A 17,650-nucleotide genomic window follows, 5' to 3' on the forward strand; every position below is an offset into this window, starting at 1 on the left:
AAAACCCATCCCAGAGTTTGGAGCTCTTAAAAGTAGCTCTAAGTCCGTCATGGATTCGTCCCTGGGGTTATTGCAGTTTTGCGTACAGTAAGCTGTCAAGTCAACGTACTCTCTTTCGTTGCGGATGCCAGTTCTGCCAGATATCCTAGGTGTTATGCTGCAACTTGGTCTTATCTATTTTTATCACAAGTGGCCTTGTGACTGTTGTATGGTTCATTCTCTAGTTGCATTGTCTAATTGTGATGGTGGCATAGTATTGGCGTTGAGACTAAACATAGGCGGCACCTGTGTGTTCCGTAAGAACTTGCCGTGTTCTGTAAGAACGAAAATTATGATTATGATATCAACAAGTAAATTCAATAAACAGTGTACTACAGAAAATAAGTACATCCAGTGACTAATGAAAATACTAAGGCCACAACAAGAAGTTTACGAGAAAAATGGTTAAAATTCGAAACTCTAATGACAGCAACTTTTTCCACAGAGCTATTTGACCTTATAATACCAATTTCAAATTACAGTCCCTAAACATAAACTACATGGGAAATGGTCCAAACACTAGCAAAAAGTTTGAAATCATTCAAAGAGAAATTTTCTCAGCTGTATGGAAACGTTAAAATATTTTCGGAAAATTTTAACAGAGAATCTGAAGAAAACGAACTTCATCTCAGGGTAGATGCTGATGTTGCAACGAAAAGGATTCGTCGTAAAACGCGCCGTTTTGATGAAAACTGCTCTGATGAGGACTCATCTTTACGAGAAGGAGGCCATTTGGAAGGAGTTTCGAGAGGAAACCTTCTACAGAATTTGTGGCACCGCTTTTACAAGTTTTGAGGATAAGTTTGCTCCAAACGAACAATTAATGAAAGATTGTGTCTGCTTGGATCCAAAGAGATTTGAAGAAATAAAGACAAGTGGCTTACCAGATGGACAGTGGTAGATATGGAAGGCAAAATCGGGGGGGGGGGAAGCCAGAACCCAGACTATAATAGGTATATCTGGGTTTACAATGTTTGATGGGTTCTGCAGAAATTTCCATTTTAACTCTCTCCCGATGAATATTATGGGTAGGTTGGACGTTGACATTGTGGACCTCAAGTATTCTTTTATACATTGCATAACAAAAAAAAAAAAAAAAAAAAAAAAAAACTGTAACTAAAATTATATCCAATGTTTCAAAAATGTTCCAAAAATGAATGAAAGGAAACGCTTGCTATAAATCTTCAAAAATATAAAACTAATAGTTTCAATTACTTTTGTCACTCAAAACACTGGGGGGCCTAGGTCCTCCGGGCCTGAACTAGATTTTTCACTGCAGATGGAGCCCTGAAAAGATTAGCAGTAAATATAGGCGTGTAAAGAAATCCTGTCACGTGATCTCAAACAATTTGTGTCCCATTACAAAGATTAGTTTAAGAATCTGAAGGATGATTCCACTATAGTGACTTCGATGTGATTCAGTGACAACCTGATCCTAGAAATGAAGACGAATGGGAGGAAAACAAACTGGAAGATTTGGATCAGCTGAATCCTCGCCGTGTAAACAAGATTGCGTACATTGTGTGTTTACACTCTTGTATGAACTGACTTTAAATCTGAATTTATAACAATTTATATTGTGTGTACAAATATGTTATGACTTTTCTAACTACCCAAGTAAAGTGTGAACGCTTATTTTCTAAGTTGAAGATCATTAAATCAAAACTGAGCTCAATTTGGGGCAAAGGCTACTGCAAAACTTAATACTACTTAATAACGAATATATCCAGAGTTTTCCTGTAGATTACGATGTTACTGAAAGCAAAATGACAAAAGCTCAAGAGACCTTAAATGATTACTCATGCTGTGAAATTTAATATAGTCAGAATTGTACATAATGGTACTTTTTCCTTCTGTTTGTGCTGGAATATGTAAGCTACTGCTTATTTATCTATCCTACATTCACATTTTTTGTTGGCTGTAATTATAATATTGTTCTGTGCTATGCAACAGTTACGGTATTTCAGCCTAGTCGCTTTGTGTGTAATTGTGTATGCTTAATGCTGTGAATAAATTAAAAAGGAATTTGAAAAGCAAAAATGTTTACATTACTTTGTCCATGAGGCGCCACTCTAAGTTTCCATTTCTGCCTAGCTCTGACAGCTCCAGCCCGACACTGATAAGATATTAGAAAACTTGGGAAAGGGCTATAAAGAATATGGGATAAAAATAAATGTTGGAAAGACAGAAACCTTGGTTAATTGAACGAAGCGGTCGGTGTCAAATACGCAAGTAGGAGGGGAGAAGATAAAACAGGTGACAGGTTTTCGATACCTTGGTAATATTATTAGTGATAATATAAAGTGTGAAAGTGAAAGAAAAACATAGATAGTAATGGCAAAAGAGGCCTTCAGGGGAAAGAAAACACTATTTTGTGAGACCTTGAATAAAGAGTTGAAAGAAGACTCATAAAATGCTTTTGGAGAAGTACTGTGCTGTGGAGAACTATGGCCTACGCAAAAATGATGAAAAACGACTGGAAGTTTTCAAAATGTAGGTGTGAAGAAGAATGGAGAGAATTAGTTGGGTCAAGCAGAAAACGAATGAGAAGATGTTAGGAAGGAAAAGAGAAGCTGTCTTAGACATAGGCTAACTTGGAAGTAGGAACTGTATCATGAGGGAAATGCTTGAGGGTATGGTGTTAGGAAAAAGAGGGAGAGGGCGAAGTACAATACAAATTATGGACAATATCGTACCTGAACACGAAGAGGATAGTGGAAGACCGTGGATCATGGAAGCTCCTCTGTTGCAACAAGTGACCTGCCAATAATGATAGAATACCTATTGATGATAATGATGACGATTTAGCTAAAGAAGACGATGATTAAGGCAAGTGAATAATGATGAATTAGTAGAATGAGAAAGTGGGAAGAAACAGAGACACCTCGGGAAAACCCACGGACATAATGTCGCTCAACACAAACTTACTTCGATGGAGATTGAATTAAGAATCCCAAGCACCAGAAGTAAGTGCTCTATCAGTGAGCCACCGTGCTCTCCTTGTCCAATGACTTAGGGGTCGTCCACATATTACGTAACGCGGCAAAAGGGGGGAGGGGGTTCGGCCTTGCGTTACGAAGTGTGACAAGGGGGCAGGAGAGGGTTTATGTATTCGTTACGTAGCGCATTTCTTTGCTGTAACTTTTATTTATATTCTCAAGTATATATGCAATCTTTTAAACAAATAATTTTATTTAGTGTTTTTTTCTTTTTTATATATAAATAAATAAGTATTTCTAATGTTTCGGAAAATTGTGGACATAAATAGCTTATATAAATTGAATCATACAGAAGGAATTCGAAGACGCTACTAGACATCAGCATGACTGGTGATGAATTCTGCATTACAGTACAATAAAATTCCGTTGTTTGACTATTGCGATGGAAAGATCCATGATTTGTACAGCAAACTAAGGTATTAAAAATCTAATTCGTCTGATAATCATCTCGTACTGATTTTTTTGACTTTTGGATTTGAATATTTCTGAAGAAATTGAGTTTATTCGCATTCTGGGATTAATTTACGACAAGAAGAATTTGAAAAGGGATAAACTGGAGCCTAAAGTCCATAGAAGGTGCTCGAAAGCTTGTTCACAAATGAGATGTCCCTGTTCCTTTACGTGTGCAACCACTTAAATTCTGTAGTCGACGAGGAAAAAAAACTTCTTTGTATCGTCGACACTGGCGAACTTGAAATACACGAATTATCCTTGATCCCGAAGAAGAAAATGTCTATGTCAATTCTTGAGATCCTGTTTCACCTGCATCTTGCATTTTCCGGCACTATTTGCTTCTTATTTTGTGATAAAAAGGTTCTACCATTAAAAATAGATTTTTTTTATTGTAATAACCTCCAAAATAAGCAAAATTAGCAAAAAAAAAAAAAAAAAAGTCAAAAAGTGATACGTAACAAAGGGGGAGGTGTTAGGCCTTGAGTGACAAGGGGAGGGAGGGGGTGAAAATTGGACAAAAATAGCGTTACGTAATATGTGGGCGGCTCTTTATGTTATCTTTAAACTTTGACAAAATGCTCTCGTAAAATTTCTCGTGTGCCTCGAAAACGACGTGAATTGGTATGTTTCTTGTCATACCTCGAATTTTAAAAGTACTTCTCGTCTCAGCTCTTGTCAAAAACGAGATGAGAGAGAATTTATTAGCAACGCTATTAGCGCCCATCTGGGAGTATGTAAATTAACCTAATATGCGACTGAAGCTCATTGGACTTATTATTTACTGTATACGAGTAGTTCCCAAACTTCTTTAAATGACGCCTATCTTCATAAAAGTTACGTACTTCACGCCCACCTTCTTCCCGCTCGGTGGTCATACATGCTTTTTGTCTAGCGATTTCAGATTCAACATTGAATTCCATATTCTTCAATAATAATAATAATAATAATAATAATAATAATAATAATAATAATAATAATAATAATAATAATAATAATAATAATAATAATAATAATAAATACCGCACTGTTATGAATATCAATTTACATTAATTTCTAGGAAGATTTCTACATGCCATTGTAATGCAGTATTATTTTAACAAATGTGTTCTTAAATGTATATGTATTCGAAATTCAATTTTACAAAGTAGTAGGTCTACTAGTAGACATTTAAATAGATTTGGTAAGAAATCAGTTAAAATCTAAGCTTATTTCAAAGAAAAAAGTTTATGTTTTCACTTAAATCAGTGTGTTAAAAAAAACTAGATGGCATTGATATTAAGCAACCTGAGTTTCCTATTTTTTTTAAATCGTTATTTGTCTGTGTATATAAATCATAGTGGCATGACGCCATTTTGCGACAAAATTGTTGAAGCTTTGGTAATGAAATTTTGTCACAGTACGCAGGGTCGAGTCGAGATATTTCACATTCATAATCAACTATCCACATTGAACCAATTTCTCATCACTGCGGTTATTTATATTGCGCATGTGCATAATATTAATTTGCATAGAATTGAACGAAAGCGAACTTTTCAATTGTGTTTATTGCAATAGATAGAAAGAGTCATTATCTAAGCCGAGTTAGATAATGGAGTCAGTCCATTGATAGGTCTATCTTCGTTGGTAACGGTGACTTTAACTGTGGCAATCCATATCCCATATTATACTATTGAAACAAAAATTGTAGAATGCTAGAAGTTACATAATCACGCCGTTAGATAGCAGCACACATCCTCTAGTGCTTGACGAGTACCCGGCCAAATTGGAATTTCTCTGCGCGACCCTTTTTACTGGCCTTTAGCACATTTTATTTTGTTATTATTTTGTTTTGATTTACCATTGTTCTTCTTATTATTATTGTAAGTTTGAGTTAGAATTTCATTTATTTTTGTTGATTCCAGCGAACTGAGTTGAACAAAAGAAGTATAATATATAAATGCAAAAAAATAATACTTACGAATTTTTGCAGTGCAACTATAAGATTGTATGAAAAGTATAAACATCCCAAAGATTAAAAATGATCGCTGCATTCCTATTCTGGTGGTCTCTTTGTCTTTAAGATAAGCAACTACTAAGTTGTTTATTACACATCAAAACTCAATGCTTCACTTGAAAGATTTTTGTATTATGTTATATACCTACATTTCGTAAGTTTACGCTATTGCATTCTGTAACTCAATGTCAGAAAATTAATATGCTATAAACAGTACTCTTCATGCGAATAAAACTGATGTAATTTGCTTATAAAATATTAGCATGGATGCCATCAGAAATGTAATATATGACCATCTGTAGAGGCCTGTGTTCTCATGTCATAATATGTTTTACTGTTAATAATAAACCGCTATGACAAAAGCTGCACAAATCCAAGGTCACTTGTCATAGTATGTTACCATCACATACATATGTATTGTGCATAAACAAGCGTTTTCAGCCATCATTACCACAAAATTTGACCATAAATGAGCAACATGACTGGTCGCAGAAGTGAGAGAATGCTTGATTGCAATACCACATTCTATGATGATCTCACATATGTAGCCAGTTTTTAAACGTCCAAACTATCCTATGCGCTACCACTCACAGTTTCAATATTAATCTTCATAAAGGAAACAATGGTAATAGCATGAAATGGCTTTTTGATTTGAATTCAGTGTTTCAAGAACAAGCTCTAACTGGATATTTATCTAGGGTGGCCACCTTTACAGAGCAAAATGTAGAGAGACTTCATGCCATCAGTAATGTCTTTTTGATACGGATTCAGCATCCGAGGAACAGGTTCTATCTTTGATCTTATTCCTCTCTTCTAACCAATAGTTATGGCTAAGTCTGGGAGTAGAAGGAGAATGTACCAATGTTCTTTCTTCCGTAATAATGTAATATCCCGTAAGCCTTTCTACGTATAGCAGGGTCGTCCTTAGGTGGTGCGTGGCCCAACTAGGATCATTTTGCGGGGCCCCAGATATACAACTAACTTGCTCCAAGGTCTGTAGAACCATTATATATATTGCGCTCTTCCTACTGGTCTAGTGGTTATATCCATTTCCCTTTATAATGTTTTTCCATCTGCAAAATGTTTTGGTGAATACGCTTACCCTGTTCATTGCCTATAGCAGCTATTTTTTTTTAAGAGAAATAACTCAAATGGAAATGCAGGCAGTGAATGAATTTTAAAATACATATTTCACCCTTGTGCCTCGTTTTTAAAGAAAGTTCTGTACCAGTATCTCATAATTTTCTTCTTTTACAAGTAAACCTATAGATGTCGAAATCTAGTTTCATAACCAAACCTGGCAGAGAAGTGTGGAATATCAAGAAACGAGCGTAAGCAAAACTTAAAGTGCTTCCCTGCACCTAGGTCTTCCTAATGGTCGTTTTCCGATTGATCTTCCAGTTAAGACTTTGAAAGCGTTCCTAATTTCTTCCATTCTAGCTACATGACCTGCCCATTTAAGTCTCTTAGATTTGGTGACCCTAACAACGTTTGGTAAACCGTATAAATTATGAAGTTCCTCGTTATGAAGTTTTCGCCATTCCCCATTCCAGTTCCTCTTGGATCCGACATGTCCTCAAATTCTTTCAGTCTACGTTCTTCCCTCAGAGTCAGCGACCATGTTTCATAACCATACAGAACAACAGGCATGATTATTGAACTGAATAATAGCACAAATTCCCTGCTCTTAGACATTTAATTTCTTCGTGAATATGTTTTTTGTCTATTAATATTCATAATAAAAGTACTACTGCAACATTAAATTCAGGAAATATTTGCTTATGCCCGGAAACTTAACAAGCTATTCATTTACTTGTTAGGGAGCTCATATCCTCCCTTGTGGAGTCCATGGATGTAAATGTATTTCAGTATGTTGTTTTGTGTACTTGACAACCGAGAATAGCAGAGGCATCTTAACGGTACCTAGCCACTTGGCCGGGGGCCCCGCGTGCAGAATGGCATGTATTAATTACATGCATTAGGGACAAAATTTAGTCATAGGAACCACAACACATTTGTTTGCTTGGGGCTTAATATGCTGTTAAAACGGTACTGGAAAGCAGATTACATTGGACAGTAGAATAGACGGCAGTAGCGCGAGGCCCGATTGGAAGCAATCGGTCCAATCGGCTAAAGGCCGGCCCTGACGTATAGTGAAGAGTAAATCACGCGTGTCTAATTGATAAAAGGAAAGTGAGACAATTTAAACGATATAGACGAGAGGTCCGTATATAATAAAAATATGATCAATTTGAATAGTATGCAGCTTATGTATAGGTCAAAATGTTACGTACTTAAAAACATGTGAAGTAAGAAAAATAGGAATAGTTAACTGGCCTAATATAAATTTTGCTGTAGGACCAATGAAATGAATTTTTTTTTAGTTTAACGTCCCACGGGTATGTCTTTTCGGCTAAGGGAGACGATGATTAAACCAAGTGAACAATGATAAAAAATTAGTGGATGACAAAGTAGAAGGAATTGGGAGTACCACGAGAAGACTTACAGACACGTTGTTGCCCACCACAAACTTACATTGCTGGGAATCGAACCAGGAATCCCACGCACCAGAGGCAAGAGCTCAACCATCGGACCCACCATGCTGGAAGAAATGTACTGTTGATAGTTGTTATTGCTTCAGGTGCAGCCACTCACAGGTTTATTACTATTGCTGCTGCTGCTCACATTTAAGTATGAACATATATTTCTGGTTACTTGTTGCTGTCTTGAGAATTCAATCTTCACCAATTACAAACTGGTCTTAGACTTTCTGTTGCCATCCACAACTACATTGCTATCTGCTTGCAGTTCTTGTGAAGGTTTTTCTTATTTTGAAGGCACCGTATAATATTGTGGAAAATAAGTTCCAATAATAACAAGTAAGTTTCGTTTCGCAGCGTGAAACTACGGTAGACTTCCAAATTATGCGAAATCAATACTCAAATTTGAAGTAGTATACCCATAACTAGTGGTTACAAGAGGGAAATAAGATCAAGGATAGAACCTGTTCCTGGGACGCTGAATCTTTAAAAAAATACTCACTGTCTCTTACTGTTGTTACTCTATGGAGGTTAACATTAAAACCAGAAGTGGTAATTCATGTCTCACTTCTGGTGGCAATAGACTAATAAAACTCGGGGTGAAATTTATTCTTGGTACTCAACTTACATAAAAAACTACTTGTCGCTAACTATTTCCGTTTTACCCATTGTGCAATCAGTGTTGTAACTGAAAAATTGTAGATATTCATTATTTCTGGTTTCTACAAATAAGTAACAGCAGTGGTCGAAGTGAGACGGTATGAGCTGGTATGCCATACCACCTCTGGTTTTTATGTGATCAAGACATACCGTCACTGGAAATAGATGCTAAATACCTTTAATACATCCATTTTTATGCACAATAATTGACGAATAGCTTCACACATAAAAAGGATTTTATTATGTAGAAATAACTTGTAAGTTGACAACACTGGCATTTTTATATTTTGATGTGCCCTATTGAATTGTTTCTTTCTTATGTATGTGTGTCTACTTGCCTTAATGCATATAAATGTCGTGTTTTGAGCATGAGCAGATTAAGGAGTTGTCTGCTTGAGACCGGACCTTCTGGGGTTTGGGATACCTCAGAGTCAAGTGGGGAATCCGGGAGTTTCCCCGCAAGAAATTTTTAATATCCCATTTGGTTTTGAGCATTTTCGTGTATAATTCTCTTTAATTTCACATAAAGTGGTATCTTTTTAATTTCTTCAGACAGTTGTTGGCGGAGGATCAAAGTCTTTCTATGCCCCTCCTCCCGTAACTTCAGAGAAGTTCTCCAATGGTTTTCAGTCATTATGTCAATAGAAATGCAGTTTTTTAGACAACATATCCTCACTGTATTTAATGCTTTTTCTTCACTTCGAACACTGTGTAACAGTCAACACAAAACTCAATCTTGAAACGCTAAAACTGTGTCAAAAACAATTTTTCGATATCCCTCATGATTTTTGCTCTATGGAAATCAGTATTGAACCCTGAAGTACAAGTAAATTTCACTCTCGGTTTCGTAGAATGTTGCAGGTAGTGATGATATGTTCTCTTGATATGCTGTACCGATTGCAAGAACGCTTATCTCTATTTGTTACTGTTTTTGTTATATGGCTGTAAACGTGGAAACCGAAAATAGTTGATTTCTGCCACTTCCGGTTTAAATAGAACATTAGTCTAGCATATGGAATATAATCCAAAGACACTGAATCGATTCCTAAAAACACCTTCTCGAAACCATTTATCGATTTTGCTAATTATAAATCAGTATTGGAACCATATTGCTGATGTTGAATATATGCTCCCTTGAGCCGTTGAATCGATTGTCAAAAACACTTTGTCACTATTTATAACCATTTTGTTACATAACGATTTCAAACTTCAACCACTATCAGTTTGAATAATAGATTAATGGACCAGTTGGAACCCATGCCGTAAAAATTTCAAACAGTTGCACAAGGTCCTGAGTGTACTGCCAACGGAGAGCTTGGACTCGTGACACGCAAAACATCTTCAGAATTTTACTTTTTAAAGAATTAATGTTAGGTTTCGCAAAACTGCTCATGAAGAGCAGAATTATAGTGTGATGTAAATCACGACCGAAAAAAAAAATGTTATCACAACGTACATTGGAAGTCATGTGTAATCAATTTACCCTAGGAGGGGTAATGTGGTGTAAATCAAAATCGAGAAAAAATGTCATATATTTTTAATTATCTTCTCATATGGGTTGAAGAGATTTATTTCTTCATATTCTTTGTAATTAGAAGAGACCAGAAGTTCCCAACTAACATTATAATTCTAAATATTATTCTATGCCATGCTACTTCACTTCTGTAGATGAGTGGGTTATAACAGAATTAGGTTAAGATGAACTTAGTTAAGTACGAAATCTATTTTACATAAAGAAGATTTGGTGTTATTTTCAAAGTGGTGTAATTTAAATTGTATTAGCCATAATGCCGTGAATAAATAAATAAATGTAAATAAATTGTGTTGAAAAGAATATAGGTTTTTCCAAAATGCCTGTCACTACTTCATAATTTACAATTTTAGTTTTAATTATAAGAAACTTAAGTAAGGAAATACAAATGATGCATAAAAAAATACTAGGGTAATTATAACAACGTATTGAATATATAAGAAAAGTCAATATAATATGTTGAATAAATGAAGTGACAAAAGTGAGATCTAAATGGAAGTTATTTCTACTTACATCCTAAGAATTCTTGAACATTTCCTATTGAAAAATCACAAGTAGAAATTTATCCATATTGTAGGATAAGAGAAGGATTATACGTATATCAGGATGCGGAAAGAAGTCTCGGAATGCTCCAGTACCTATCGAAATGTACAGATCACCGAAACAAAGAAGAACACGTGTTAAATAGTATTGAAAACGCTATCTAATGATACCAAACGCAATCCCGAATCCCCAATCCCCACTTATTGCACATTTGGATTATACAGAGAAAGGGACAGTGATTTGACTCAGAATTCAATACAGTGCCTTCACGGATATTGCTTGAATCGACATAAGAAAAAGAACAGTACAAAAACTTTATGCAAATGCCAATTGTCAGTCGCATAGTCTGTAACCATACGGTTAGAGCACTGGACTGCAGAGACATAGGTCCTCACTTCGGTTCCCACGCAAAGTAACATTTTATATGTGTATTTTTGTACCTATATAATGAATTCATACATTTTAATTTCGATAAAAATAATGCATGTATTAACTTCCAAGAAAATATAAATTGCTACAAAAATGGTTTGTTTATGTTGCAGATAACCCTATGAGCTCTAATCCTAATAACCCTGTTACAAAGCATCACTTCATAAAGCTAGTTTGCAAAAACGAAATTTGTATTGTATGTAACTTGAATAAAGTACTAATTGAAGTTAAAACGTATGGACATGCCTTCTTAATCCCCATTTAAGAAATTTTTCCTTTTGTTTTGGGGAAATAAAGAAAGAAAAATGCCTTAAATATGGATTGAACTCAGGACCTTAGACTCCACAGTCCAGTACGCTAATCGTATGGCCATAGACTACGAGACCGACAACTCACCTGTTCATAACGCCCCCTTTTCTTGTCTGTCGGTTCAAGAGCCATCCGTGAAGGCACTGTTTTCAATTCTACGTCAAATCACTTTCCCTTTTCCTGAGTAATCCAAATGTGCAATAAGAAATGGGGGTTTAAATTTAATTTTTAAAGTTGCCCTCTGCGCAGGAAGAGGGTGGGGATAGGGATTGCGTTTGGTATCGTTGAGTAGGTTTTTCAAAACTATTTACCGTATGTTTTTGTTTGTTTCGCTGATCTGTATATATCGCGAGATATTGGACTGTTCCGGTACTTTTCCGCATCATGTGTATATATAGACTATATTCAATTCTTAAGAAAAGTAATTACATCTCTAAAAAGCACATGGCGAATCTCTAATTGCATCTCTAAAATAGCACACCTTTATTGAACTGGAAATCAAAATGTGACCTTTTATTAAGTTAAACAGGTATATTTATACCACAGCCTTTTCCAGTACTAGTATATACCAATAAGCAGCATAAAATGCTAATCAATAAACCCGTTTCTTTTAGTTTGGTCGAGCTACTAGCTCGTATTTTATGTCGAATCTTCTCTTTGTAATATAATTAGTTATCTTATGAAGATCGTTTCCAGTTATATCAAAACAATTAACAACATGAAGACTGCTAAGATTGTTCTTTTGAACCAGCAACCAGTAGATTAGGTCTGCCCTCAAACCTTTGCATTCATTAAGCCACAGGGCTTCCAAATTCACCCACTTCTCTAATGTAACAATATCATCAAGTAATTTTGTCTCTATGGTCGCTTTCTTTAGGTTTATTCTCTTTAACTTTGACGATTTCAATATGTAATCCCAGCATTCAGGAGGAATATTACCAGCGGGATTAATATGGACTACAGTGAGATTTGAGAGTAATTCACATTGTTTCCCAATGTTGACATTAATCTCGAAACTATTGCCCAGAAGATTCAGATGCTCAACATTTGGACAAGTTGCTATTACCTCTTGTGGATCTAAGCCAATGAAATCTCTCAGTTGCAATCTCTTTATGTGTTGGCCATGAGAAGATAAGAATGTTAGCAATGGCATATTGAAAAAATCATCATCAATTGTTGAAGTAATACTTAGTTCTGTGACCGTATCTATTCTGTCCAGAAGGTTGAATAAAGTAGGTGATGTGTTATAGTCTATTGCAAGGAATAATATAGTGACTTCAGGACATATTCGCAGAACTAAATCAGTAGCTTGGTATGCTTTCGCTGTATTATCAACAAATTGTTCAGAACTAAATTCCATATCGAGATTAAGTAGTTGATAAACAATTTGAATATTTTCATCGCCTTCGACATAACCATCGATGAAATGTTTGTTGTACAGGGCTTCCAGAAGCTTTTCATGCCGAAGAATTCTTATTTTAGGACAATAATCAAGAATTGCTTCAAGAGTTCTAGATGACAGATACACGTCGTTAAAGTACAACTCTATAGGACGCGTTTCCCAAAATTTTAACGAGTTACTTTCGGATATATTGATGACATTTGAATAAGGCTGTGGAATTCGCCACATCCAAGTCACATCAAGTGTATCAGGATTGGCTTGGAAAGAGTTTCGTAGTTCTGTATTGTGGATGAATATATCATTTCCTCTTCCTGAGCAAGAAGCATGAAGTTTAATCGCCTTTTCACAGATTAATCGTTTGATGTTCGAATACTCCGGAAAAGTCACACCTACCACTGATATTTCTTTAACATTTACACAATATCTTGCAAAATCTTTGAAGTCTGATTGGAGAAAAAATAGCATAATGTACTTTACTCTAGAAGTGAACAATATTTTTAAATTAGCCGGTCGTTCATACTGACCACTTTTGGGATCACATTTTGAGCTGCAATAATAATCTACACATAAAGCTTCGGACAGATCAGAAATTATTTGTGGAGGAACTTTATCCAGAGGACTTTCACCATGCAAAACCATGTGGATTTCATACTTTATGCTCAGTTTCTTTAGATTTTGCACACAAGCTTTCAAAGATAGCAGATACAATGATGAAGGTATTTTCAAACGAGGCATCGTTGGCTTTAGATATATCAATTTGCCTGAAAAGAAAGGGGAAAATCATTGAAAATTTCTTGTATAAGCTAATTTTTGGCGAAATTTTAAAAGGTAATACTCTAGCTTATAAAACGGTATGAAATTCAAAGATACTGGAGTAAGATTCAGTTAAACTTTCCAATTAAAAATTCCATATATATAGGCCTGTATAAAATCGAATAGGGTCTTACCTTATCATGCAATAATTACTGAACTACTTGGTATGATTATCAACCTTATGCCTCCAAGGATCTTACGACACTACAGTGACAATGTTCGGCATGGAGGAAAAGGGGTTGGGTGGGAAGTGATGGTATATAAAACTAAGCAAAAATGACCGATATTAGTGTCAGTATTAGTTTTCTGGGTTGCTGAAATGAGGAGGGACACTTTTGATGCTCCCGACATGAGTCGTGTGCGGAATTTTGTACAACTTATATATTTTCATGGATGGAAGTTTTCGCAGATATATATAACCCTTTAGAGGACGTTGTATTTTGTATGTCTACATAGGGTCGAAACCAGTGAAATATGAAAATAAAATATTTTCCTTGAGTGAAGCGCTGCCAGTATGGACAGCAACCCGATGGTCAAAGGATAATCGAACCCATCAGATAGTACTAAGATTTGTACCCTCCCCCCCCAGTAATGTTGCAAAAAATATTTACAGCACATACCCTAGTGTTGCAAACTGTAGCAAATATACAAGATTCAACCGGGACAATGTCGGTTCTCGCCATTGAATTAGATATAATGTCCTAGGTTTGCAACACTGTGCCTCCAGACTTGGCTATATTTTTCTTCCTTAATGGTATTTCTCAATTTTTATTACATCATATATAGTGCCGTTTCAGGAACATGCATTTTATTGTAAGTTAGGAACACTACTCTACGGATGGCAACACAGTTTATGCATTTAGTTACTCCTTTTTATCATTATTTTTCCCAATGTTTCATTCCGATTGATCTACCCATTTTCAAGATATTCAATTTCAAATTGCCATTATATATCTATTTTTGATTTTGTGGTCCCGCGTAGCGTAGAAGCTAACGCTATCGCTCTCGGTCCGGCCGGTCCGGCTTCGATTCCCGCCGAGGCTACTCGGTCGAAAAAGTGTGAAAAGCTTTCTCAGGTCAGCCATCCTGAATGGGATTTTCTCGGGCTTTCCTCATTCACACCAGGCAAATGCTGTGGTATCTAACACATGTCTCAGGCCGCTTCCTTCTCTTTCACCGGATCGTGTGCTTGCCGAGGGACGTTATTCCTCATACGTGATGGTCTAAATGGCCATAAATGTCGAAAACCCAGAAATTTAAAATCCTAAATTCTATTTTTGACTTTTCAAGTTCCAGGACCCCTAGTTCCCATCTCTATCTTTGGTGATCTCCATATTTCACCATGCTCTCTTAAATACACCATGTCTGCAATGGATTCGCGCGACAACCACACTGACATTCCTTCTAAGTAATTTCCACCATAAAACGAGAAATAGGTTATAACTGAAATTGCCACTCCAAGTACCAAGAGCTGCGCTCAAAACATTTCGTAATTTGTTTGGACGATGTTGTTTCTAGTACATTATAAAACTCAACCTATAGCGCCAATTGGTCTTTCTCATATACAAACGTATTATGTTCCTCCTTTATACTTAGCAGGAAATAGTGATACATGCAGGAGGGACCACAGTCCTTACCTCTATTAAAATTATATTAAAAGCTCACTGACTAGAAACAAAGCAAGCAACAATGCTAACATGCCTTTATGTTGCTGTACTAACTACTAACATATTTCTAAAGCGTATCAAGCATATAATAATAATATTGCAAGTTTAGTAGTTACCTTATCCATTTAATGTCATTATCGTAAGGATCGGAATTGCTTGAGGCACTCTCAAATTTGATCCTCCGTTAAAAAACCAAACAGGTATTGACACAGCATTGTTGCTGAGTAACTTTAAAACAATTGATGCACGCAAAATAAACAGAAGAAATATTAATTAAGGAGATTGATTTACTAAATTTTATTTATGTATTTACTCTGTCTTGTCTGTGTGTCCATCCGAGATTCACAATATCTCAAGTACCACTTCACAATATCTCGAAGTACTACTTAATGAATCGTCATCGATTTCGACTAGAATGTAGAGGTCAAAGGTTAGGAAACGAGTTGGTTGATAGACTTGTTTACATCCAGTTGATCCAAAGATATGAACAATCAAAAATCGCAAGAATTACTTCATGGATAACCTTTAATTTTGGACAGAATACAGAGAACCAAAAGTCAGGAATCGAGATGGTTGATGTAGGTGTTCTATCCAGTTGATCTCGAGATATATATATACTATCAAAAATCTGTTGATATATATTCTTACGGAAGTAATTTAATCGATGAATGAGTCGTCTCCATCGAAACTAATTTTAGAGGAGAGACAAACTAAACTAAATTAGTCAATATGCATCTTACATAGATATAGGGTTGTTTTCATTTTCGGACCGTAGAATATGGCAGTTCCTACATTCCAAAAATGAAAACAGCCCTATACAGTATGTCAGATGCATATTGCCTTATTTAGTTTTGTTTTTCTCCCCTCTAAAATTAGTTTCGACGGGGATGACTGGTTTTCGCACTCAACGATTCAATTGTAGATATCATCCTTAAGTCTCGGTTCAGACGTGCAGAAAAGTCTGTTGCGGGCCGGAAATACATTGGTTCTTATCATTCATGCCACACGTGCAGACTTTCCTGCACGACTCTGGTGCGGACCCGCAGCGGGCAAAAATTGAGTTGCGGGGACTGCTGGCTCGCAGCGAGTCCGCACAGGTGTTGCGGGTCAGAAGACCATTGCTGGCAATGAGGCAAGCCACACGTGCAGTCTTTCCCGCGCCCGCAGAAATGGAAAGCGAAGAACTGAATGAAGAACTATTCATTAACGAGATGCAAAAATATCACGAGATATGGAATTTAAAGTGCGAAATGTATAGAGATAGAAATAAAAAACGGGATGCATGGAATAAGGTGTGTGAAACCTTATGTGAGAAATTTAATGAAAAAACAGAAGAATTAAAAAACAGCATTGGTATGTATTATTATTACTTTTTAATGTGTAGTGTTTTCATTTGATTTTCGTTTAGCGTCCCTTTCCAGCAGAGAGGCTATGAATACTTTTTTGTGATAACAATAGACAACAAATACGCTTGGAGAAAAAGCCTTTATTGTTAATGCAATTTTTTTGATGAGATTTCTTGTCACTCACTCCGGAATGAACCGACTGTTTATAACGTACGTTGCATTATACTTTAGGTCGAGGCAAGGGCGCTCATCAGGGGGGCAAGGTGGGGAGTTCGCCCCCCCCTAAGAGGAAATTGTACTTGGGAATATCGAAAACCCAATAGAATTTTTACATTAGCTGCAGCAAAAAATGAAACTATATTTGAAAAGTCGCTTATATTTGCCCCCCCTTGAAAACCACAACATGGGCGCTCTTGGGTCGAGGTCACGTATTATATAGCTTCTGTGCTCAAAAGGGACGCTGAAGTCCAAAACAACCATCAACATAATAGCAGAACAGAAAAGAAAGAAAAACATCGTTTTTTGGCTGACAATTGTTGTCTTTATTTGTCAATGTACTAAATTTAAAAAAATAGAGTTAACACGAAAATTGTTGAACATCAGGGTAACATGTGGTTAAAAAATAAAAAAGCATACTCGAGATGTAACAAAAATGTTTTTGTTTCTCGTGCAATTGATAATATTGTGCACGTCGTTGCTATTCTGGAGATAACAACTGAATGTTTCCATACACAAAGAACAACTTAAACAAAGTTATCTTGCCATGGAACTCTACCTATGTCGCTTACAAAATAATCAGCCCATCTGTTTCTACTTTCGTTTGCTGCGTTGCCTCCTTCTAGTGTGCTACACGTATTGGGGATTTCCTCAAAACCTTCTATTGTTAAATGTCACAATTATAAAAATGTTTCCTTTTTCTCACCTTA

At 36.0% G+C, this 17,650-nt stretch overlaps 1 protein-coding gene across 1 annotated transcript; it reads right to left on the reverse strand.

Annotated features, from left to right (window-relative positions):
- Positions 1-11,967: 11,967 nt before the first annotated feature.
- On the reverse strand, positions 11,968-15,863 carry LOC145693499 (uncharacterized). The gene is made up of 2 exons (XM_081769563.1): positions 15,495-15,863; positions 11,968-13,659 (listed from the first exon to the last, which is right to left on the reverse strand). The coding sequence occupies exon 2, from the start codon at positions 13,631-13,633 to the stop codon at positions 12,107-12,109; it is 1,527 nt and encodes a 508-aa protein (XP_081625689.1). The 5' UTR covers positions 13,634-13,659; positions 15,495-15,863; the 3' UTR covers positions 11,968-12,106.
- Positions 15,864-17,650: the final 1,787 nt, after the last annotated feature.

This window comes from Thermobia domestica, chromosome 8 (genome assembly GCF_964235325.1).
Source record: "Thermobia domestica chromosome 8, izTheDome1.hap1.1, whole genome shotgun sequence".
NCBI lineage: Eukaryota > Metazoa > Arthropoda > Insecta > Zygentoma > Lepismatidae > Thermobia > Thermobia domestica.